Source organism: Daucus carota, chromosome 3 (genome assembly GCF_001625215.2).
Source record: "Daucus carota subsp. sativus chromosome 3, DH1 v3.0, whole genome shotgun sequence".
In the NCBI taxonomy this organism is placed as follows: Eukaryota; Viridiplantae; Streptophyta; class Magnoliopsida; order Apiales; family Apiaceae; genus Daucus; species Daucus carota.
Genome location: NC_030383.2, coordinates 43703737 through 43727496, shown reverse-complemented (window position 1 = coordinate 43727496; position 23760 = coordinate 43703737). Strand labels below are relative to the sequence as shown.

The following is a 23760-nucleotide window of genomic DNA, read 5'->3' as shown; positions in this document are numbered from 1 at the left end:
ATGCAGTACATAAACTATATCAACTTGAATAGTTTTGTCACTTACATAGTTATAATTACAAGTCGCAGATGTGGTTGCAAAGGTTGCAACCACAGTTGCACAAGTTGCAAATGTGGTTGCAACCTTTGCAACCACAGTTGCAGAAGTTGCAACTGTGGTTGCAAAGGTTGCAACCATAGTTACAGAAGTTGCAAATGTGGTTGCAATGGTTGCAAACCCATAAAAATCTATATTTAAGACTAGTGCCCCTGCAGGGCCTATATTGAAATTCAAAATAAGAATAAATGGGACTAGTCAAATACATTTATGTGTGTGTGCGCGCGCGTGTGTGTGAAGTCATACTTTTATTTGTCACTTACATAGACGATGATGTAAAATCAAAATGATGCAAAGTCACTCCAAACTGATCAAGAGATAACTTATCAGAATATGCATCTGCTGTGAAATCTATATCCGTCCGATCATAAAAACTAGTTGCCTCGAGATACTTTGGCAATAATTGGACGAATGGAGTGGCTGCCTTTACTATAATATCCCTCCCACCATCGCAGTTCAGTGTACTGTATACATGGAACTCCCTATCTACAAAACACAATCTCCCAAGAACCCAATGTTCTTGTTCGGCAAGCCAGAGAGGAATTAAAACATCATCACTTAAAGTCCAGGGAGCACTCAAACTGATCATATCGCCCTTGATAATTCTTACATTTCATGTGGCCATTTATGCTAGAAGGTGACCTTAATGCTAAAAGTGTCACCCCTGTTCAAAATTCAGCCTACTTGCTAATGCCAAAATTGAAGTCATAGCCTATTATATAGAGACTGAATTAATTAACATTCTATAGCTCATATGAATAGTAGTTACAGAACACCTCAAATGATACAAATTTTATCAATGATATGCACTGACATTTATCCAATTTGGAACAACAATACTTTCACAAAGCATATCTTTGTTACTCTTTTTAACTTCGTATGCGCTGCTTCTGTTATTTGATCATTCTCTCTGTTCAAACTAGCATATTACCAAATTGAGTTGATTTTGTGTGTGAAAATTCCACCAGTATATTGGCAAATAATAGGATACACTGAACTAATATTGTATATAAACATTAGCAGCAAGAGATGAGATATTCGGGACTTATATGAATCTAGATTCTTGGGGAACTGCCTAAGGTGCTTATCTCAAATTACTTTTCCTACAGCTCCTGCGGGGCACATCAAGCACATATGACAAATTCACACACACACACACACACACGCTTTATAGTACTATCATCTCAAGCATATAATCTCTCAAAACACGCAAATAGTACGGCTACACAGACACACAGCCACACACATTAAGAAGTTAACTTACCGAGTTGAGAAGAGTCAGGTGATTGACGAACATGAACGAGCACGATCGACGGAAAGGAACGAAGCTGATTGTGAAATCTGTAGAGAGAGAAAGTAAGTTGTAAGCGGAGAGCGAGAGAGAGCGAGAGAGAGAGAGAGAGCAGGGGAGAGAGAGGGAGAGCGAGAGCGAGAGCGAGAGAGAGAGAGAGAGAGAGAGCGAGAGAGCGAGCGAGCGAGAGAGAGAGAGAGAGAGAAAGAGAGAGTACCTGTCGAGAGAGTGGAAGTATTGCAGCAGGGTTTGAGAGAGACGATGGAGACGCCGTAATTTTAAAAAGAGTAAAGGTGAGAGACAAAGGTAACTGTATAATTAAAAAAAATAGTAATATAGAATTGAAAAGATAAGTGAGAGGGAGTAAAGTTGTAAACAAAAGTTAAAAATATATATATTCTTGTAAATTTCTCTTTTAAAATCATAGCGTTGATCAGCCAAATTGGATTGAATCAAAACAAGAAAAAAATCTTAATAAGAGCAGAAAAATCGTAAAGGCAGTCTCTGTTCTGGGGCTCCGATCCATGAATTGTGTAATAAAGCCCACGTGTCTCCTTCCTCCCAAGCTTCTCTTGCTTTCCAAATCCACACTCCACATCATCACTCTTAAACACACACACGCAGCTGCTGCTACAACATCATCATCATCATCGTACTACAACTACAAACCCCCGGCCCCCAACGTTACAACTACTAACAAACGAGTACTAGGTAACCGACTCAAACATCATCAGCAACAGCAGGACCATTTATATTGTTCTACTTCGGTGCCTCAATTGATTAAGAATAAGAAAAATACGATGATGATTCATACTAACTACATTGCCGTTACTTTGTTTGCCGGACTTTTGGGCTTTCTTTTTCTCTTCGTTTTGGGCCGGCCTCGTTCTCGTCGTCGTGATGTGAGTTCTGTTGCCGGTGATTCATATCGGACTTGTAATGACCCGACCCGAACTGATCACCCGGGACATAATGGATTTTGTGCTGACGTCATCATTGTGGGAGCTGGTGTTGCTGGGGCAGCCCTTGCTCATACTCTTGCCAAGGTACCTAGATTTATCGATTCCTTTGTTTTTTCGAAACAATAGTCTAAAATAGTAAATAATTTGCTTAAGTGAATCATGTATGTAGAGTTTTGCACTTGATATGAGAACCTATAACTCATCATTTGTGGGGGTTTTGAATCGTACAAATCGCAAAATTCCGTGGCTGTCATTGGATGATTCTCATACAATTACAAGCTTATATACGTGATTTACTTGATCAATTGTCAGAAATTATCCAATGTGACTATGTGACTGGAGTAAGCTCAGATTGTCTTCTTTTACTTTGGAGAGATATATAGTTTAATGTTTCTCTTGCAGTCTAATATTGATTTGAACTGGTTTTGTTTCTATCTCGAGGGACATGCTCTTTGCCCTACTACAAGATTTATTAAATTATGATTGTTTATAAAAAGGCATAGTCCATATGGTTTTACGTAGGGGGTGTAAATGAGTCATTGATCGTGACTTACTCGAGTTCGGCTCGTAAAATATTATTCGGTTCGACAATAATTGAGCAGAACTCGAGATTCAAATTACTCGGCTCATGAGGTTCGCGAGACGCCTCTATTTATTGTATATATTTATATATTACTAGCCTTTAACCCGTGCGAAGAACGAGCGGGTATATAGTTTGTGATATATTATTTAAATTTTAACACCATTTTATTAGTATTTTAGTATTATATGATAATGTATTGTCATGAGTGTTTTTAATATTTGAAACTGTTTAATAATGTAAGAGTATTAGACCTTCACATGTTGTAGACTTATAGTTATAGAGTGAGAGTACCAAACCAAAAAAAAAAACCAAAATTCTGGACTACAAATTATACCCTGTTGGCTTATTATAGTACAATATAGATAGTATAGATAACATATTGTTATATAAATATTTTATTTATATTTAAATAAAATTTATATATTAAATTGAGTTGAACCCGAGATGAACATATCACATTCGAGCTTTTGTCAATATCCAGTCATATCCAGTCGAACTGATTCGAGTTTTCTAACGGTGTTCGAACCTATTGAATTTCTATCGAGCCGAGATTTAAGCTTAAAAAGTATGGCTCGATCGAGCTCCAACTCGAGCCTGCCACTGTTCAACTTGGCTCGGTTCGTCTACACACCTAATTTTACGTAGACCGACTGCACTGGCCCAAGTAGACTGATAGTAATGATTCTCGTGGTTACAGGATGGAAGACAGGTTCACGTTATTGAGAGAGATTTATCGGAGCCAGATAGAATCGTTGGAGAACTTCTACAGCCTGGAGGATACCTAAAGTTAGTGGAATTAGGCCTTGAAGGTATGCATGATATTAGCAGTACGCGTCTTAAAGGTTATATAGCTTGCGGTTAGCAGATGTTCTTGGAGACTAAGGGGTCATTTGTTAAATCTAGACAATAATTTCTGAACGATTCAAATTTCTGCGTGGATAATATCTGAATGGAATGATAAATATTGTTTGATTCAAATTTCTGGACGGATAATATCTGAATGGAATGAGTAAATATTGTTTGATAAATAAAATCTAGTGCAGTTTTCTATTTGTTAAATTTTTAGATAAATTACCAAATTCCGAAATCAACCACAATAATATTATTATTTATCAATGTACACATATATATAAAAATAAAATTTAAATTTTATTATTTTTTAGAAATAAAAAGTGTTAAACAGCTTCTTTTGCGTAGGAAAAGAAATGCTACATTAAAAAAATACTACATATAATCACTAGGTACATCCAATATCACATAACTCTATTTTTTGAAATTATTGTCACTGAGATCAACCAACCATCCAGCTTCATTTTTGAGGAGGTATGGTTCAGCTGTATTTCTGTTTCGTCCAGATGAATCTCACTTTACCAAATAAGCTGAACGACTGCTCTCCTCCCCATCCAGCTCTTTTTGTCTCGTTCAGGGGTTAACAAATGACCCCTAACTACTAGCATTGACAATTAAGTAATTCACACCACAAAAGAGATATTATATAATAAAAATTTAATGCAAATACTAAAAAAGTCTAAAGAATTTGGTTTTAGGAGCTGACCAGTAATATCGCTATGCTTCTGCAGCCATAATATATCTTACTATCTAGGAATTTAAAAAAAAATTATTGGAATGCAGATTGTGTGGAAGATATTGATGCTCAGCGCGTGATTGGATATGCTCTTTTCAAGGATGGTAGAAACACTCGGATTTCTTATCCCTTGGAAAATTACCACTCTGATGTGTCCGGAAGAAGCTTCCACAATGGCCGCTTCATTCAGAGAATGAGAAAGAAAACTGCAACACTTCCCAAGTACAAATTCTCTGTCCTTAATTAAATATTATAATGTGTAGTGAACTGGTACAGAGTAAAAACTGACAATGATTATTAAAACCATTGATATGTGTCTAGTCTTTTGCTTCAGAACATACCTTTAAGATAGAGAACAAGAAAGTTGCGGACATTAATTTCTTAGGTCTTATTTTTTTACTGAATTATTTTCCATTTATCATTTTCACATCATAACTTGCATGGTGACATATTGCCACTTGATTCTCTCTAATTTCACTGCATCCCGAATGTAAAGTTTAGTAGTATCCGAGTAGGCTCTTCTTAAGATGATATTATCATTGGTTACACTTTACCTTGTATATTGAATCTATCTGTGCACTTGCTTCCACTGACAATGTCTCTATTCTCAGTGTATATATGGAGCAAGGAAGTGTATCATCTCTGCTTGAAGAAAATGGAACTATAAAAGGTGTTCAGTATAAAACTAAAACTGGCGAGGAAGCTAAGGCATATGCTCCACTTACAATTGTTTGTGATGGTTGCTTTTCAAATTTGCGTCGCTCTCTTTGCAAGCCTAAGGTAATTTCATGAAGGCCTGAAGTACTGAAATAATGGTATTGATTTGTATTTATCAAGACGTAATAATTAGTATTTTGAAAATTTTATCAAAATTCTCTGAATCATATACTATATATGCTCCATAAGGTAATTTGTTTGTTTGGAACGCTTTCTAACTTTCATCGACGAAGCATGTCAAGTACCCTATTCTGTGTCATGTAGCATCCTAACTCCTCCCACTTTCTTCTTATCGCTTTACAGGTAGATGTTCCTTCCTGCTTTGTTGGTCTGATCTTGGAGAACTGTAATCTACCACACCCAAACCATGGTCATGTAATATTAGCAGATCCTTCACCCATCTTATTCTACCCAATCAGCAGCACTGAGGTTCGGTGTTTAGTTGATGTACCTGGTCGAAAGCTTCCTTCTCTTGCAAATGGGGAAATGGCCAAATATTTGAAGAGTATGGTTGCTCCCCAGGTATAGTAGCACGCCTTGCACAGAGTTCCACAGAAATTGTCACCTTTTATATTTAAAATAGTTGGTGTTAACATTTGCAGCTAGAACCTGTACCTTGAATTACTCATACTTGTTTCAGATTCCACTTGAGCTGCATGATGCATTCATATCTGCAATTGATAAAGGGAATATACGAACAATGCCAAATAGAAGCATGCCAGCTGCTCCATATCCTACTCCTGGTGCCCTATTAATGGGTGATGCATTCAATATGCGTCATCCCTTAACTGGTGGCGGAATGACAGTGGCGCTCTCTGACATAGTCGTGTTACGGAATCTTCTGAAGCCCCTCCAGGACATGAATGATGCAGTTTCACTATGCAATCATCTCGAGTCCTTCTATACATTGCGCAAGGTAAGCAGAAATTCTGTTTGTTGTTTAGAGTGAGTGTTTTTAAAAATTGAATGTACTCCACTGTTTGAATGGTTAGAATTAGTGTTATAAATATTGCACAAAACTTATTCACTATGGCCGGCAGTAGTATGGGGACTACAACTACTAGTCTACTTTTTGTATTCTATAATATTTTTTTATTTTATTGAAACTATTTTAATAGCATGAAATTAAAATCTAATAAAATTAACAGAATTAAGAATTTGGATGTTGAAATAATGAATGATATGATTATATATACATATACTCTAATTACAGATGCTCGAATACAAACTTATATTAAAATGAATCTGATTATAAGTCTTAGTCCGCCTACTCATTTATACAACATTGCCTATAATAAAGAACGGAATCCCATTCTCTATACTAAATCCCAACATGTCATGCTAATAAGAGATATATCAAAATAGAAAGAGAAGAAAAGAGTACAGATATTTGATTAGTATATTTCATTGCTGCTGCAATAATTCTTCTAGTGAAACTTTACTGTACTTCTAAAATTAGATGGCAGAATAAATGCTATTTATGTACAATATAGATGTTTGGTAAAAAATGTTGCTACATACTTTAGATAACCTATTAAACACAATCCTTTTATTATTGTAATTAAACACTATACTGTGACTTTGAGGTTATTCCCCACTGGTTATTATTTGGTACCTAAATGGTTCACCCTTTCTGCAGCCAGTAGCAGCTACGATAAATACTCTGGCAGGGGCTTTGTACAAGGTGTTTTGCGCTTCTACTGATCAAGCAAGAAAAGAAATGCGTGAAGCATGTTTTGAATATTTAAGCCTTGGAGGTGTTTGTTCAACAGGACCTGTGGCTTTACTTTCAGGTCTAAAACCTCAACCACTGAGCTTAGTTCTCCATTTCTTTGCTGTGGCTGTATATGGAGTTGGTCGTCTATTGTTACCGTTTCCAACACCTCAACGCTTATGGGCTGGAGTCAGATTGATATTAGTAAGTAGTTGCAATCTGTATAAAGCATTTTATACAGATTGTTTATCCGTCTTCCATCATGTGTTCACTATACATCTATTTACTCAAAATATGCCTGCATATTTATTTTCTGTGCATGTCCGTGAACGTACATATACACATAAATGTTTTAATATAAAGAATGAGCAATATTTATCGGTGGTTGGCCACAGGCACTTGTCTATTTTTTTTCTTATTTAATGGGCAAATTTCGAGTTCGTCCTTTCTGTCCAGGCAACTACATCAACATAGTACTTGTACTGTGACCTTTTTTTTAAACGAGGTACTATCTCCACCCCAAATTATATGACTAGTTGATTTTGAGCACGCATATCAAGGTGCATTAATCACATAGTTCCTTAGCTTATTTTTTAAATTTTTTTTGGTAAATAAAAGTTTCATACTTAACTTATTAACTGCAAAAAAAGAAATTCAAAAAATAATTTAGAGAACTATGTGGTCAGTGCACCCTAATATGTGTGTCCATAGTCAACTGGGTCATCTAACTTGGAATAGGGAGTATATGATTTATGCAGGAACCCTTAATCATCAGCTTCTCCAATCATGTAAAACCCTATCTTAGTTTCTAAAAACAATATCTTGTTTCCCAAGAGGGATTCGTGCTTTACTTGCTGAATGCTTATTACTGGAGCTCTGTGCCATTTCTGTAATTATTAATCCGTACAGTTGTAGTCTAAAAGTTCTAAATTATTTTGTTGCTATGTTGGTGTTATTTTTGTTAGTTTAAAAGCAATTTTCTGTTTTTGTTAAAATTTAGAGATAACAAGGAACAAGCAAATGAGGACCCAATTCTAATCTACTTTAATGAACTTTATATGTTTCCAGAGTGCTTCAAGTATAATATTTCCCATCATAAAGGCTGAAGGGGTAAGGCAAATGTTCTTTCCTGCAACTCTTCCAGCATATTACAAAGCTCCTCCTGTGGATGGCATATCAAATGGAGCTGCATACAAGAATGGATTCTATTGAAGTGCTGCAGGAACTTTCTGATCTACTGTCGTACATTTGCTTTGCATTAGTTGGCGTATACATAAAAAATGGCTGTAAATGTGATTACTGAAATCTTGACGTAAAACCGTTTTCATAGAAGATGGCGTTATAAATGTGATTACTGAAATCTTGATCTAGAACTTATTAAAGGCCAATGTGTGTTCTAACTGTAGAAAATACATCAGAAGATTAACTGATTAAGGGTCCTTCTGTATAATCTCAGAATATGTGTTTATATTAGGTAAGTGGTATACAAGTGACTTGACCGAAACAAAAATAGAAATGTGTCAAAGTCCATACTTAAGTCCTTGTGCTTTAAAAATTAGATAAATAAGTCTTTTATGTTTTAAAAAAATTATATAAATATATTTTTTCTGGAAACAAATACTTATGCGAAGTCCCTTTCTTTTTTCCATGAAACGAACCCGTTCTAAAAAAGCACATATGTATATTTTTTATCCGTCAGTTCCCAAATCCAGTTCACATATGTGTACTTAATTCTATAATGTATTGTGAAATCCTATAAAATAAATTTAAAAAATTGATAAATAAGCTCCAAAGTTTACTATTTAAGCTCCAATTCAATTTTTTAATTTATCTAAATCTCATTATCACCACTAATATGGATGAAACATGTGGAGAAAGCATGAGTAAATATGGTATAAAATTTGGATTTGGAGTTTAAATAGTTACCGGAGGTTATTTATCAATTCTCTAAATTTATTACCTAATGAAGATTATCATATAAATGAGATTATTTTATATACAAAATCTGTAAATATGCTATAATGGATATTGGATACGAGTAACATTTGTTGAATTGATGAAATTTTACCGCTGCTTTATCTTTCACCCAAAGGTAAATATTTTACGGCTGTCTATAACTAGCCACTGGTAACTGAAACAGTAACTTGAGGAATGCCGGCGGAGTAAAAAGAAAACCAAAATACAAAGCAAGAAGATGTTGAGAGCGATCTCGCACATACGAAACTCCATTTCTCAAACCCTAACAAACCCGACCCAACTCCCCTCTTGTTACTTACTCACTTCCCACTCTCAGGCCCGTCTCAGACACCGTGAATCCAAGTCCGATGAGTCCAATACAGACCCAAACACTCCTCCCAGGCTATTCGTAGTCCAGCCCAAAATCCGACCCGACTCCGTTCTGAAATTAAAATTAGAAGAAGCTCTCAATCTCGCTAATTCACTTGAAGAGCAAAGAGATGGATTTTACGCTACTGAATTCTCTGATAAAGACTTGCCCTCGCATCTCGTTGTTCAAAATCCTGCTGCCCGCACCACTCGTGCAGGTACTTATTGTTACCTGTTCTCGCGCTAAAACTGTTCGATCCTATTATCGATCCTATTATATTATTTTGTGCTGGTTTGGTAAATTTAGAAATGTTATAATTTTTTGGATTTATTAGATACTTATTTTGGACTGGGGACGGTGAATAATGTTAAATGCCATTTAAACGCAGCGGATTCTGGAGTAAGGAATTTTTTCTTTTGTTTCGTTATTCGTTAATTCCAGTATTAGATGCTTATGTTGGAGAATGTTGATTGAGAAATAGAACTGTGATGGTTTTGTAGGATGGTTTTGATGCCGTTTTTGTGAATGCGATTTTGAGCGGGGTCCAGCAGCGGAATCTGGAGGTAAGTTGTGCACTCGATTCTTTTGTTTGATAGTAGGAGATGTGAATTGGGTTGAGTACATTAGTTGTGAGTATATTGTAAAGAAATGAATATTTGTTTCTGATTATGCTTTACCGAGCAGCAAGCTTGGGGTAAGCCGGTTTTGGACCGTGTCAGTCTCATTATAGAGATATTCCATGCCCATGCCCAGACTAAAGAAGCAAAACTGCAGGTCCTTATTATGTTTGCAGTTTTATTTTTTAATATATATCTTTTCGAGGTGTGTTTAGATCTTTGGTCATGTAGGAAAATCTTGTTTTTACTTTAGGCCGAGTTAGCTGCTTTGATGTATAAGAGAAGTAGGCTTGTTCGTGTACGTGGTCCTGGTGGACGTTATACATTTGGTGGAGAAGTTGAGGTCGTGAGTGCCAGAGGGTATGTTTACGTATAGTTATGTAGTTAACTGTCATAAACGTACAACTGTGGACATAAAATGCTTCTTATGATATCCAACTCGCATGCTATTCATAATCTCATCCATGCTTAGTGAATCAAATCATTAAATTGCTTGTCCATGGCCCAAACAGATACAGAACCCATTGGCCTGCTCAATGATGGTTTTTTTAAGGAGAATTTATGCTCTAAATTCCAATATTGTAAGATTTACCTTTTAACAGTAATTAAATCATGACTTGCATAATTTGTTGATAGTATAAAGTTTTTTTTCGTCTTTGAATTTGTATTATAGTGTGTATCCATGTTTGTTAAGTATCTTGGATTGTATAATCAATAGTGTATTCAAATCTTAGCCCCTAAACCTGGAGGAATTATTCCTGCAGACTTTCAAATTCTGCTTCTTTGATCCAAATTTTGAGGCTTGTCAATTGTTTTTACTTGAAAACATAATACATCATCAGTCCTCCTATCAAATTGGAATCGAGAGAATAAAAAATATCAACTTGATTGGTGATTATTTACTTTGCTTAACCATTCTCAGGTGTTAGCTGTCTTGGAATGTATTCAGTTCTTATTTTCTCTTGCACTCAAATTATGTCTTCCCTCCCTAATCATTAACCTTCTTTACCCTTTTCTTATAGCAATTAAATGGTGCAAGTCATTTGCGAACACATATGTTTGCTTTTTCCATTTTACATTGTAATCAACTTATATTGGATGAAGGACCACAGGTTGACAGTTCAACAATTGTTTGTTAACATGATTATGGTTTCGTCTAATACTTCATTAATATGAGTATTATGTTCTGCAGGAGAGGAAGTGGTGGGCGTGGTTTTATCAGTGGTGCTGGTGAAACTGAACTTCAGTTGCAACGTAGAAGGTTAGTTCATATATATGGAATGAGACCTCATCTTTTAAGCACTGCTGCATAATTTTCTATATGAAAAGCTGGTTATCTTAGAACTTATGAGCTTAGAAAGTAGCATACTTCATACTGATTTAAATGATTTATTGCTGTTCTCGACAGAACTATAATCATTTATAATAATGTTCCTTTCAAGAAATATACTCTTGATGCTATTCAAAAATTTGGCAAATTCAGAAATTAGGGATTCGGGTGCGGAGTGAACGGCAAGTATCAAAATGTTTAAAAGATATTATATATATATATATATATATATATATATATATATATATATAGGCTCATGATCAAATAGAAACCATCCTTAAATTAAAAACTAAAAACCAATTCAGTTTAGTGATATTCTCAGTACAATTTAGTAATATTCTCTTTAGAATTTAGTGATATGTGCTGCAAAAATTGGTGATAATTTCCAGAAATCGGGGAAAATCAGTAGATCAGTTCTTGTACTTGAATCTGGTGGTGGTGGCGCTGGTGGAGATGGTGGATGCGGGGGGTGGAGATGAAGGTGGTGGACATGGAAGGGTTAATGGAGCAACAATTTTAGCAGATTCAACAGGTTGCTTTGTTCTGTAGTTGTTGATAAATAGATGGAATTAGGTCTTTAAAATTGGAGTAAATCGGGGAAGATGATGGAGGTGAGAGCGACGGAGGTGGAGGTGCCGCAATTGGAGGTGGTGGAGGAGAAGAAGATGAAGAAGGAGAAGGTGGAGGTGGGTTGGATTCGTTGGTTGTAGATACGGTGGAAGCAAACATGGAGATGCGACGGATTTGGAGGGGCGGTGGACATGGATAGGCGGCGGACATGGATGGGTTGGCGGCATGAAGTTGCTGGAAGTGAAGGTGGAGGCAGGCTGGGTTGGAGGAGAAGGTGGGGTTGTGGGAGAATATAGTGATACTCTCCTTAGAGTTTAGTGATAATCCAGTGGGGATTTTAGTTTCTAGAATAAGGAGGTTTGTAGTGGAGCATGACTCTATATATATATATATATATATATATATATATATATATATATATATATGCCTATATATATACACACATACATATTTTTATTTGTTTAGTTAAAGCAAGAATTAATATTCAAATTAAGCCAAATACTGAAATACATCAGCAAATAAAAGACATCAAATACGGAAGTTCGTCATATCTTTGCATAACACTTCTACATTTCCTGTTTGTTTGAAAAATAAAAACTAAAACAATTTGAAAAAAAATTGAATCAATGCGGTACCCACTGCCAGCCTTCTCAGCCTTCTGCCAAAACATTCAATTCATTTGATGTTAATAAAAGTCAAGCACTAACCATGCTACCTAACCTCACATATGTATGCCATAATATTTCATGTATAAATTTTGAAGTGAAAAAAACATTAAAATTTGATCTAAACAGTGTATAGTGTATATACAGTGCACAGGAGAAGCTGGGTGGTTAACCAACAAGTCAACACTCATATACACACACAATCACACAATATATACACATAGTCACGCATTTATACACACAATGACGGAGTAGGAGAATCTGTAGAAACTAGAAACTAGAAACACACAAATAAAGTACATGGATCATCTTTAGTTTAATTTCTAAATTTTTCATCGCAAAATAAACAGAATCCCTAACTTTAAACAATTTGAAGATTTATTTAGGCTAGAATTCTTTAGTCAAAAATCAAAATCCTAAAACTTAATGATGCACGAGAAATTCTTTGGAAAAGAGAAACTCTCACCTTTAGGTGTTGGCATCATTCTATAAGGAAACAACGATATATATGTAATATAACTTGAATTGGTAATCAGTTACGATCTTCTAAATTGTAAATAGAGTTGTATGTTTATACTTTTTTTGATAAATTTGAAAACATGTGATTTACGTTAAAATTGTCTTAAGGTGGATGCTTGAGAATTCTGAACTGTGAGTTTGTTTATAATGTATGTTAGACAAGCATAGGGGACACTCACACGTATAGAGAAGACATATTTCATGCTTAAATTTTCTTACATATTAAAATATAACCAATTGAAAATTCCAGGCAGAATAACACAAAATATGTGTAGGGATTTGAACTGCACCCAGTAGCAGGAAATTTGAGAACCTTCGCTGCTTCAGCAATGTGAAAGTTGTGAATTTGATTCTCCAAGACCTGTGCAATCATTGAACCCTATATCTGCACATGCACAATCCTTACTCTACATGATATGAAGATTCCAAATTCACAATGCAGAGGTGCCGAGCCAGGCATACTTTACTGTTCTTAAGTAGGGTCTCATGATCCTTGATCCTGAACCGAACTTCGTCTTACCTGTAAAATCGCTTTTCGTAAGGTGCACTTTCACCCTCAGCTACAAACCTGTAAATCACTTTTTGTAAGGCACAGTTTCCCCTCAGCTACATACCCAGGCCTCAACTTTTCTTCGCAGGGAGAGCTAAAATAAGAACATATTTAAAAAAATCAATTCGTGCACGTATAAGGTGGTGACAGCCTTTGGATTTTTTTTTGGTATCTTCTGAAACAGCATATATTTTCCACTTGTATTCTATTAAATAATAAATACTCATGTCCGAACCTTACATTTGAAGAAAAGATATTGTATCTTTGTCCCTGTTTGCAGCACAGGCAATTTGTGTGCCTCTAAAAGCACTAAAATTATAAAGACTTTTGGCAAAATAAAAATAAAAATATAAAGACCGGTCTCTGCAATAAATATTAATGCTATAAAATGTACACTCAAAACAACAGGGGAATGATGATTTCTTTACTAAAGATTTAAACGTGAACTTAGTATCTTTGAATTGCAGTAGCTTAATAAATAGTATCTATACATCATGGTGCTCTATTCATATATTCTAATTTAAATACATTCTTGAACAACATCTAATAGATATCACAAACATTATATTATATATCTATTAGTAGTATTTGTTTATTGTATCTTAACAGTTATTACAGCGTAATGACTTGCATATGAATTTAGTATCTAATAATTGCTTTAGCCTAATGATCTTGCCTATATTTATATATTCTATAGTCATCCTAATTCTCCTTTGATTCCAGAATCATTGAACGTCGGAACCAGCTGTTATCTGAGATCAAAGAGGTTCGTCGCACCCGCGCTTTACAACGTGCTTCTCGAAAGCGGCAAGGGAGATCAGACGGTCAAGACATGGCCACCATAGCTGTTGTTGGGTACACCAATGCTGTAGGTGGAGAATTTTTTTTACGTTTGTACTATTGCACTTAATGAAACTACTAAAATTTTCTCTCCTTGAATCCAGGGGAAATCTACTTTAGTAAGTGCACTATCAGACACTTATCTCTACAGCGATGATCGGTAATAACTTTTACTGGGCCTCAGGATGTCACTTGAATCATATATATCGCTTACATTCTAGATTATATTCTGTTCCTTTTGATGTCCTTCTGGTTCTTATACTTTTTTTTTTTGATTTTCTAATGTCTAGATTGTTTGCCACAGTCGATCCTAAACTAAGAAGCGTTGTCCTTCCATCAGGGTACTGTTAAGCCTTTATTCATCCTGTTTGCGTCATCTTCTATCTTGTTATGTTAGGTGATTGCTTTAATCATAATGATCGGCACTGAATATTCAGGAGGAAAGTGCTTCTTAGTGACACAGTAGGATTTATATCAGAGCTGCCTGTCCAGGTAACTCGAATTACTCCCGTAGTTTGTCAAATTGCACTGATGCTATTTTTTCTTATACATTTAAAATTTGTCAAATTGCATGCCTCAGTATACACTTGTGGAATCCTTGAGATAACATACATCGATATAATATTGCTTTTGCATTTTTTTCTTGGAATGACAATATAGCTTTTACTTGATTTATTGCTTAGCATTATTGTGTATTCTATAAGAAAACTAGGATTCTTTATAGTTTAAAAGTCTATACGTCAACAATCAATCTTTAAAGCTTTTCACGAACATGCTTACAACTTGTATAAAAGTTAGAATGAAGATGTCTTCCTTTTGACGACTATGATGTTCTTGCAGTTAGTAGAAGCATTTCATGCCACCTTAGAAGAAGTGGTGGAAGCAGACCTACTCGTGGTATGTAGTTTTTGCTTTTGCTTTTGCAGCTGCTGCAGGTGCTAGTGTTTGTTCAGTTACTGTGTCACCATCTGAATTGCTCATTTGTTGTATGTAACTAATCTGATAAAAAGTCACAAAACAATATCAGTTTTGACTGTTTTTTATGCAGGGCAGTGCCCTTTTCTGCTAACATAAGCTGACCTGATTTGTTGTTCTGTTGCAGCATGTCTTAGATTCAAGTGCTCCAAATCTTGATGAGCATCGGCAAACTGTAATGCAAGTTCTTGAGCAATTAGGAGTGTCGAAAGAGAAACTTCAGAATATGATTGAGGTTTGGAATAAGGTAATATTTCTGTTCATCCTTCTCCTTGACTGTTTACTTGAAAATTTAGGGGAAAAACTTGCATATGCATTTAAATTAATCACTATGCATACTATCTTCTTCAATTTATACTCTTTGCTCAGATTGATATCGGAGAAAAGCAAATAGACGGTGATGAAACTGGTGCAGGTGAAGATGTTGAATTTGAGCATTTATCTGATGACCAAGAGGATAACAGCAATGCTGATGTAGAAGAGTTGTCACTAGGAAATGATGAAGGTGATTACTCGGATGGTTGGCTTGCTTCAGAAAATGGACAAGTGACATTGAGTGATAATGATGGTTCATCTTTGGGGTGCAAGAATACAAATGATCTACAAGAAAATCCCTGTATGATCATTGATAATGGTTCCCAGTGTCAACCTGAAAATGTTGGTCCACATGTAAAAACGTCTGCCTTGACGGGAGTTGGATTGCAAGAATTGCTCGAACTAATTGATGAGAGATTAGAAGTTCAGAAAGTCGTACATCGAAGCATGTTTAATTCCAAATGGAGGCCTTTAAATGCAGATGAAGCTGTTGTAGCAGCTGAGCAGTAACTTGCAGAATACTAGCAGAGGTCAATATATTCTCAGATTTTTATTTTCCTTCTGATAAGAGTACAACTTTTCAACTATGTATGTAAGATACATACTCCTATATCATATCAAATAGGCGCGAACCCTTGTCTTAGACGTGCTGATGTCTTTTAAATTAGTTTTTCTCCGAGAAGCAACTGTAAACACGACTTGCCAATCCAAGTTAAAAATTGCCAATCCAAGTTAAAAACCGTGTCTTAGTGCTCCTTGCTCTGTAATATTCATCATTAAAATAATATTGTTATATTTAACATGAATGAATATTCATGTAATAAAATCGAAGAATGTTCCAAAATTGCATCGCAGATATGGGACATGTAAATTAGACTGGACTGGGGATTTCATGACTTGTAAATCTGACAGAAATTACTTTACATACACATACCTAGATTATATTTATGTTTAAGATTAATATTGTTAAGAGTCAAATCTCGGTGAAAATCTGAATTTTTTTAAAATATACTGTAATAAAATTTTTGGTTGGGATGTGAAGTAAAATATAGTTATAAGAGATTACCTGCTTCTTTGGTACTTGTTTAATTTAATTTTTATATTTTATATTTAAATTTTAAGTTCTATTGATCAGATATTTTTATTATTATCTCAAAACTCAAAATTTCAATCTTAACAAAATTTCTAAGACAATTAATAGAAATATGATCAGTATATTTTAAATATTATGAAAATTGAAAGGAGTTACAAATAGTTTTTGTATCAAGTGCTAGGTTGACATACAAAAGGAGAAAAAAACTTGTGTTACAGTGTAGAGATTGTTGGTGTAATATATGCATGGACACGGACAAGAATGCATATAATTTGAGACAGTGAAAAAAGGATCACCGCCGGCAGAATAGCAGCGTTGGTAGCAAGCTCAACTATAATCATTTCTCTATCTTTCTATTACCTCCAACCTCTATTTCTCTTCTGTTTTTACGTTCATTCACGGTTCGGTTCACAAATACTTATATAATCTTTCTGGTAAATCTCGGAATTTTTCACCATTGTTAATGGTATCTCTGGCTCTCTAGTTTCTCCAATTGTATTGATGGATTTCATTCGTTCTATGTTTGCATTCTGTAAAATTTCCTGTTTTATTGCTATGCTAAATGTCTTTTCTTTAATTTGTTGTCACATTTTGTTTCAGTAATGCAAACAATTATGCAAATCCATTATTTTCATACGCATTTTAATCCTAACCTCTAATCCGAATCTGAATTGTTAGAATATATGATTCTGGTAAGCTCTCCTCCCAACATCTTGAGATTTTAGAAGAATTGGTAACTTAACATGATATCAGAGTTTAGGCTCGCCTGGTATTATGTTTTTACCAATATGTAGCATTTTTTGGTGTCTTTTCTGATTATTAGAGCAGATTTCTCTGGATTATGTCAAACAAACCACGTAAATGTTGCATTTCATTCTTGTGAATGATGATCCTTCATCCTTAGCTGCTATCTGTGTTCATTAGAAAATTTTATGTTGGTAGATAAGTTTGCTAATGCCAATGTTGTTCAACTGCTAATCGTTGAGTAGTAATAATTGTGTAAACCTTGTTGATTTTGCAATAATGTCAAGTGTTAAAGAAACAGCTCTTCAACTTGAAAGGCATGTCTAGAAGGCCAACAAACACCACACGGCGGCTTACAAACAATGGAAGTTCTCTATTTGGTGCATTTTCTAATTCAAAATCACAGATCTCTCCCCTGTTATCTGTTGTCCTTGTTTTTCTGGTAAGCAGAATGCGATATGAAACTCTCCTCTTACTCGTGCATTCAGCATTTACGCATAAACACACTATGCTGAACTTGTTGTTTACAATTACTAACCACTCTTCCTTTCTGATATAGGGTGCAATATTTTTCATTGGTTACTTTTATAAGGGTTCAGGTTTGCATCTGAACAATTGAAAATTTTGATGATTTCATATGATTTCATATGATAAAGTATTAGATATTTAACACAAGTAAGACATATATGTAGATGTTCACAACATAGCTGCTTTAAAAGTAAAATACGTTTCTCTTTTGTTGTGCTAAGTTTGATTCACTTATATGTCTCAGGTGTGTCTAAAAGGTTCAGAGAAGCTGTCAGTAGAGGAGTAGAAGGTAAAATTGAGCAAAACAATTTATACATTCACCAAGTAAATGTTTGCCAATAAGGAGTTTATGCCAGGAAATAGACTAAATAGTTTTGAAATGTGTGTTTAGGTGACTTCACTTGCACATATGATGTTCAGAGAGCTATACCTTCCCTTAAGAAAGCATATGGCGAGAGTATGCGCAAAGTTTTGCATGTCGGGCCAGATACTTGCTCAGTTGTGTCCAAGTTGTTGAAAGACGAGGAAATTGAAGCATGGGGAGTGGAACCATACGACATAGAAGATGCTGATCTGAACTGCAAAAGACTTGTGCATCGAGGCATTGTACGTGTGGCTAATATCAAATTCCCTTTGCCATACAGAGCCAAATCATTTTCTCTTGTTATTGTGTCTGATGCAGTAGACTACCTTTCTTCCAATTACCTGAACAAGACTCTTCCAGAACTGGCCAGGGTGTCCTCTGATGGCCTAGTTATATTTACAGGTGACGATTGTTTAATTTATAAATCGTGCCAAATACATTTATTAAGAATTTAAATATTGCATAGACCAATGAAAAGAAGCACTTTTTGCAGCTAAACTCTAATATCTTACATTTCAATGGTCAGGTTTTCCAGGTGATCCTAGAGCTCAGCCAACTGAACCAGCAAAATATGGACGCCCGGTACTCCACCATAAGCCTGTTACTTTTTAAGACGCACAATCAAAATTTTGTATCAATTGTCCCCAAAGTATATCTTGAAAACTCCACTATATCTGGCTGAAAATCTACAGATTCTAAATTTACCCCTGATGTTGTGCTTGCTTCACATGTTAGGCTAAAAAGCGAAGCACATCATGGTGGGTGCGGTTTTTTGCTCAAACAAGCTTGGAAGAGAGTACTCAGGCGATTAAAAGGTTTGTGAAGGCTGCAGTCGAGGATAACTACAAACCAGCATGCCAGATTTTTCAACTCGATTCATTTGAGTGACAAAACAAGATCCATGGTAATCAGTTAATCATACTCCTGTTGTTTCTGGATGAATTCCTTGAGCATGTAACACAATATTCTAAGATCTTGGCATAGAATGTTCACATGTTTATGATACAATTGATTTGTTTACTTATTATTGTTGCTATTCAGCTATCATTTTAGCAAATAAGACGATGTCAGATATTTGAAAATCACGTATGTTCGGAGACCTTTTTATGTATTGCCAATTAGGTTTCATCAATATATGTCCTGTATTCTGTGGGAAGAAATTAAACAAGTCAACAGGGTATTACCAGAAATCCCCACAGGAACACTCCCCGCCCCTGAAGGAATGAAACCTGTGTGTATCCCTAACAGTAATCTCTCTCCCTGTTATAGAAGATATCAGTTTGATCACATTGTGACAATCTATACATATTCTCAGGTTCTTAATAACAAGTATAGGTTCTCCATTCTTAGTTGATAGTAGTCCAAAAGCTACTGCTAGCTTCTCGCTATGATGCCTCAGCCTCATCTCCTTTTCGTCATCCATATTTCCATGATCCTTCACTAAAGTCCATCTCATATCTGGTACATAACCCGCTTGTTTCATTCTGTCTGACATCTTCTCCCAGAACAAATATATATCCTTTATCATTGGATGTGAATTATCTTCGGCCACAAATACATGCACCTTTTTGTTCATTTCAATCCAACTACAACCTGGTTTCTTCTTCACACCATTATCCCTCATAAGTTTTCTAACTGATGCAACTTCATCCCATCTGCCAGCATGAGCATACATATTTGCAAGCATGACATATGGAGCTGCATTTGAAGGTTCCAGTTGAACACATTGGTTAGCAGCCCTTACTGCTAGCTCTAAATTTCCATGTTTTTTACAGGCACCGAGCAATGCTCCCCAACCAATGGAACCAGGATTTAATGGCATTGACTCAACAAGACTCTCTGCTTCCTTTAGTTTTCCTGCTCGGCCCAAAAGGTCAATCATGCATGAATAGTGTTCTGCATCTGGCACTATATGAAATATATCAGTCATCATCGTAAAATACCTCCGCCCCTCTTCCACTTTTCCTGTGTGGGCACAAGCAGAGAGGACAGAAATAAAGGTTATTCTAGTAGGGAAGACATCAGTTTTGAGCATCCTCTCAAATAGATTCAGCGACTCCTGTTCAATTCCATGCTGTGCATAACCAGCAATCATTGAGTTTAAAGATACAGTATTGTGCTCTGGCATCCTATCAAATAATCGTCTTGCATCTTGCAGATTTCCACATTTTGAGTACATCGCAATCAGTGCATTGTTCACAGAGATTTGATTGTAAGGGATGTCAGATTTAAGGACCAATGAGTGAATCTGTTTTCCTTGTAATGGAGATGACAAATCAGAGCATGCACTAATCACACAAACAAAGCTACCATCGTCAGGACGATGACCAATGCGTTGCATCTGTCTGAAACAAACGATAGCATCCTCAGAATAGTCCTCATTCTGTGAATACCCTGAAATCATTGTGTTCCATAGTATCAAATCCGGGTCGTAAATTTCCTGAAACACTTTTCTACAATCTACCATCCCACCACAACATTTTGAATATAAATCAATTAGTCCACTACCTACATGGGAATTCTGATGGAACCCTGTTTTTATCAAGCAAGCATGAAACTGAACCCCACCACGCAAATCCTGCAAACAAGTAAATGCAGTTAAAACACTAGCAAGAGTGAACATATCCACATTAAACCCCAACCGAATCATTTCTTGATACAATGCCAATGCTTTTGCTCCTTGTCTATGCTGCCCATATGCCACAATCATCGAATTCCAGGACACCTCATCTTTAACACCCTCCATTCCATAGAAAACCTCCTTAGCTTCATCCAAACATCCATTCTTACTATAATGCGTAACAAGAGTATTATTCACAGAAGTATACGAAACAAACCCACCCTTAAACGCAAACGAATGCACCTGACGAATCAATGCAATGTCACCACAACACGCGGTGATCGCTGCAGAGATAGTAAACCCATCCATATCTATCCCCAAATCTCTCATATCCACAAACAGCCTCAACGCAGGGATCACATTCCCGCATTCCGCATAAGCAGAAATAAGGGTATTATACGAAACAAGATCCGGTTGGGCAATTTGATCAAACAGTTGGTGCGCAATATGAGGTTGCGACTCTTTCGCATAGGCAGCAATGATGGCATTGAAGGAAAACACGTTGGGGTCTGGGATGGTGTTAAAGGCCTTACGGGCCGCGTTAAGGCGGCCGCATTTAGAGTAGAGGAGGATGAAATGGTTTGAAAGGTAAGTTGATGGCGGGAAAATGGACTTGAGGTAAAGAGTTTGAAGAGATTTACCAGTTAGAAGGTCTCTTTTGGTAATGCATGTTTTTAATATGTTTGTGAATTGGTGGAGTGGCAATGCAATTTGACTCATCTAGTGCTATGAAAAACTTTTTATTAGAAAGGATTGGTTAATGTTTAGACGTGATATACATATTTGGGACCGGAGGTTTAAGTAAAATTTCAACCCTCTTGTGCTTAGTTGAAATGATGGGGCATTTACGGTCTAAACTCTTATTAAGATAGTATTTATTTAGCCTTTTAAGGGTGGTTAGAGCAAGTCCAACAATGTTGTAAATGGATATCCTAAATTAAAATTTAAGGTATTTGGATTAAAAATATGCTTCAACAATGTCTTAATGGTACCTTAAACTACTAAAACATACAACAAGTGCCTAAAAAATGAGGTCCTATAAACATGTCCAAAACCAATTTTCTACAATAAAATATTAACTTCCCACCATTTCAAGTATCTCTCTGCTCTTACTTTTTCACTTCCCTCCAATACTAATTCAAATAAATTATTATTTTAATAACAAGGCACGATTACGAGGCATGTTGTTGGAGTTCATGTATCAAAAAAAAATGTTCTAAATCACTAGGACGCTATGTTTTATTATATTTATAGGACAGTTCGTAGGATATTGTTGCTCTTAGAGCATCTCCAACCATGGAGACCTTTAGCTAAAAGGTGAGTAATCATACCAAAAATAAAAAATTTAGCCAACCACTTCAAAAGTTCACACTCCAACCATAGTGACCTGTTGTCTATAAATTTAGTCAACCTCCTATGGATGGCTAAATTTGTTGAACCTCTACAGACCTGTAAGAAATCTGTAGTACGATTGCACATCATTTATTAACATATTAAATTGATATATTCTATTTATAACAACTAAAATATTAATAACATATTCTTTCTAAATTATAGCCAACCAATATAGCCAATACCATTGAAGCAAAATGTCTTACAAGTTCAGCAAATTTTACCTAATGTATTACAGGTCCCATTTAGCCAACGATTATAGCCAACGCGATTGGAGATGCTATCAGAGGCTCTTTTATTCAGATTTTGCGTGTAGTTTCCGGTCTTTTTAGTATTATGTTCAAGTTTAGTTTGCTTTTCGTCTGGGATGGAGCTTCTGTTTTCTGTATGCAGCATCCCCTCACTCTTGTTGGAGTGTTGAGGTTAATTAATAAAATTCGTGCTTATTAAAAAATAATAATTTTGTTGCTAGTAATTTATTGACAACTAAAATAATAGAAGAGATTCTAGCAAGGGGCTGAAACATGCTGAACACTTCGATTGCATGTTGGGGACGCCACGGACCCGAACCCATTGTTTGAATTCATTCCCCCTATCTAGATTGCTATATACTAGCAAGTTCATGAAAGTCCAACTTATTATATACTTATATATAATAAGCGTAAGGGAGATAATTTGGTCGCATGGTCCTATGGTCCAAAAGCTTATCATCCGTTAGATCGTATATTGAACAAATAAGCACCGTTAGATTGGAACAAAATTAAATTCTGTTCTATAAGGAAACTGATATTTACTTGCATGTTTATCATTCCTTTTCTGAATCCAAAACAAATTAAGTCTTTCACGTGTTTTTGGTTTTTTTTTAATCCAAAATAAATATTTCCTACCAATTTTAATTGTAGAATCGTATAAATCGCACCACCACAAAATTATTTTTATCTATCGAATCGTATATTGAACAAATAAGCACCGTTAGATCAGAACAAAATTAACTTCTGTTTCATAAAACAACTCATATCCACTTGCATGTTTATAATTCCTTCGCGTGTTTATGATTTTTTTAACCCAAAATAAATATTTTCTACCAGTTTTATTTGTAGAATCATATAAATCACACCGTCACAAAATTATTTTTATCTAATATATTTTAATAATAATAAGCCCGATTTATGTGAGGAACGAATACAAAAACTTTTTCTTAATCCAAAACAAATTCTACCATCTTATTGCATATTTATGATTCATCTTCTTAATTCAAAACAAATCATGTTTATCAATTTTAATCTCAAACCATAAAAATTTTTTGAAAAATATTTAAATCACATTATAATAATTCTAATATAAAATACATTTATAAATATAAT

General features: G+C 35.4%; 4 protein-coding genes across 5 annotated transcripts; 3 read left to right on the top strand and 1 right to left on the bottom strand.

Annotated features, from left to right (window-relative positions):
- The first annotated feature begins 1803 nt into the window (after positions 1-1803).
- Positions 1804-8336, top strand: LOC108214582 (squalene epoxidase 3). The gene is made up of 8 exons (XM_017386662.2): positions 1804-2433; positions 3630-3741; positions 4565-4739; positions 5129-5297; positions 5538-5756; positions 5875-6150; positions 6874-7152; positions 8017-8336. The coding sequence occupies exons 1-8, from the start codon at positions 1912-1914 to the stop codon at positions 8158-8160; spliced, it is 1896 nt and encodes a 631-aa protein (XP_017242151.1). The 5' UTR covers positions 1804-1911; the 3' UTR covers positions 8161-8336.
- A 742-nt stretch (positions 8337-9078) lies between these two features.
- Positions 9079-16300, top strand: LOC108214583 (GTP-binding protein At3g49725, chloroplastic). The gene is made up of 13 exons (XM_017386664.2): positions 9079-9491; positions 9609-9673; positions 9775-9837; positions 9959-10048; positions 10145-10251; positions 11084-11152; positions 14249-14393; positions 14470-14525; positions 14656-14706; positions 14803-14857; positions 15206-15262; positions 15468-15587; positions 15710-16300. The coding sequence occupies exons 1-13, from the start codon at positions 9143-9145 to the stop codon at positions 16163-16165; spliced, it is 1683 nt and encodes a 560-aa protein (XP_017242153.1). The 5' UTR covers positions 9079-9142; the 3' UTR covers positions 16166-16300.
- Positions 16301-16824: 524 nt separating this feature from the next.
- Positions 16825-19466, top strand: LOC108213756 (probable pectin methylesterase CGR3). The gene is made up of 6 exons (XM_064088927.1): positions 16825-17934; positions 18052-18091; positions 18265-18309; positions 18412-18786; positions 18911-18966; positions 19120-19466. The coding sequence occupies exons 1-6, from the start codon at positions 17812-17814 to the stop codon at positions 19270-19272; spliced, it is 792 nt and encodes a 263-aa protein (XP_063944997.1). The 5' UTR covers positions 16825-17811; the 3' UTR covers positions 19273-19466.
- On the bottom strand, positions 19459-21861 carry LOC108211629 (pentatricopeptide repeat-containing protein At3g49710). 2 transcript variants are annotated; one of them, XM_064088925.1, is made up of 2 exons: positions 20893-21861; positions 19459-20778 (listed from the first exon to the last, which is right to left on the bottom strand). In XM_064088925.1, the coding sequence occupies exons 1-2, from the start codon at positions 21722-21724 to the stop codon at positions 19565-19567; spliced, it is 2046 nt and encodes a 681-aa protein (XP_063944995.1). In that variant the 5' UTR covers positions 21725-21861; the 3' UTR covers positions 19459-19564. The 2 variants fall into 2 exon arrangements, with proteins under 2 accessions (XP_063944995.1, XP_017238766.1); XM_017383277.2 differs by having other exon boundaries at positions 19459-21861.
- Positions 21862-23760: the final 1899 nt, after the last annotated feature.

Excerpts from the sequence above, each read along its gene's own strand:
- LOC108214582 (XM_017386662.2), top strand. The coding sequence starts at position 1,912 with ATGAATTGTGTAATAAAGCCCACGTGTCTCCTTCCTCCCAAGCTTCTC. Across the intron at positions 2,434-3,629 it reads TTGCTCATACTCTTGCCAAG|GATGGAAGACAGGTTCACGT; the intron begins GTACCTAGATTT and ends TCGTGGTTACAG. Across the intron at positions 6,151-6,873 it reads CCTTCTATACATTGCGCAAG|CCAGTAGCAGCTACGATAAA; the intron begins GTAAGCAGAAAT and ends CCCTTTCTGCAG.
- LOC108214583 (XM_017386664.2), top strand. The coding sequence starts at position 9,143 with ATGTTGAGAGCGATCTCGCACATACGAAACTCCATTTCTCAAACCCTA. Across the intron at positions 14,707-14,802 it reads AGCGTTGTCCTTCCATCAGG|GAGGAAAGTGCTTCTTAGTG; the intron begins GTACTGTTAAGC and ends CTGAATATTCAG. Across the intron at positions 14,858-15,205 it reads TATCAGAGCTGCCTGTCCAG|TTAGTAGAAGCATTTCATGC; the intron begins GTAACTCGAATT and ends ATGTTCTTGCAG.
- LOC108213756 (XM_064088927.1), top strand. The coding sequence starts at position 17,812 with ATGTCTAGAAGGCCAACAAACACCACACGGCGGCTTACAAACAATGGA. Across the intron at positions 18,310-18,411 it reads TGTCAGTAGAGGAGTAGAAG|GTGACTTCACTTGCACATAT; the intron begins GTAAAATTGAGC and ends ATGTGTGTTTAG. Across the intron at positions 18,967-19,119 it reads CAGCAAAATATGGACGCCCG|GCTAAAAAGCGAAGCACATC; the intron begins GTACTCCACCAT and ends TTCACATGTTAG.
- LOC108211629 (XM_017383277.2), bottom strand. The coding sequence starts at position 21,724 with ATGAGTCAAATTGCATTGCCACTCCACCAATTCACAAACATATTAAAA.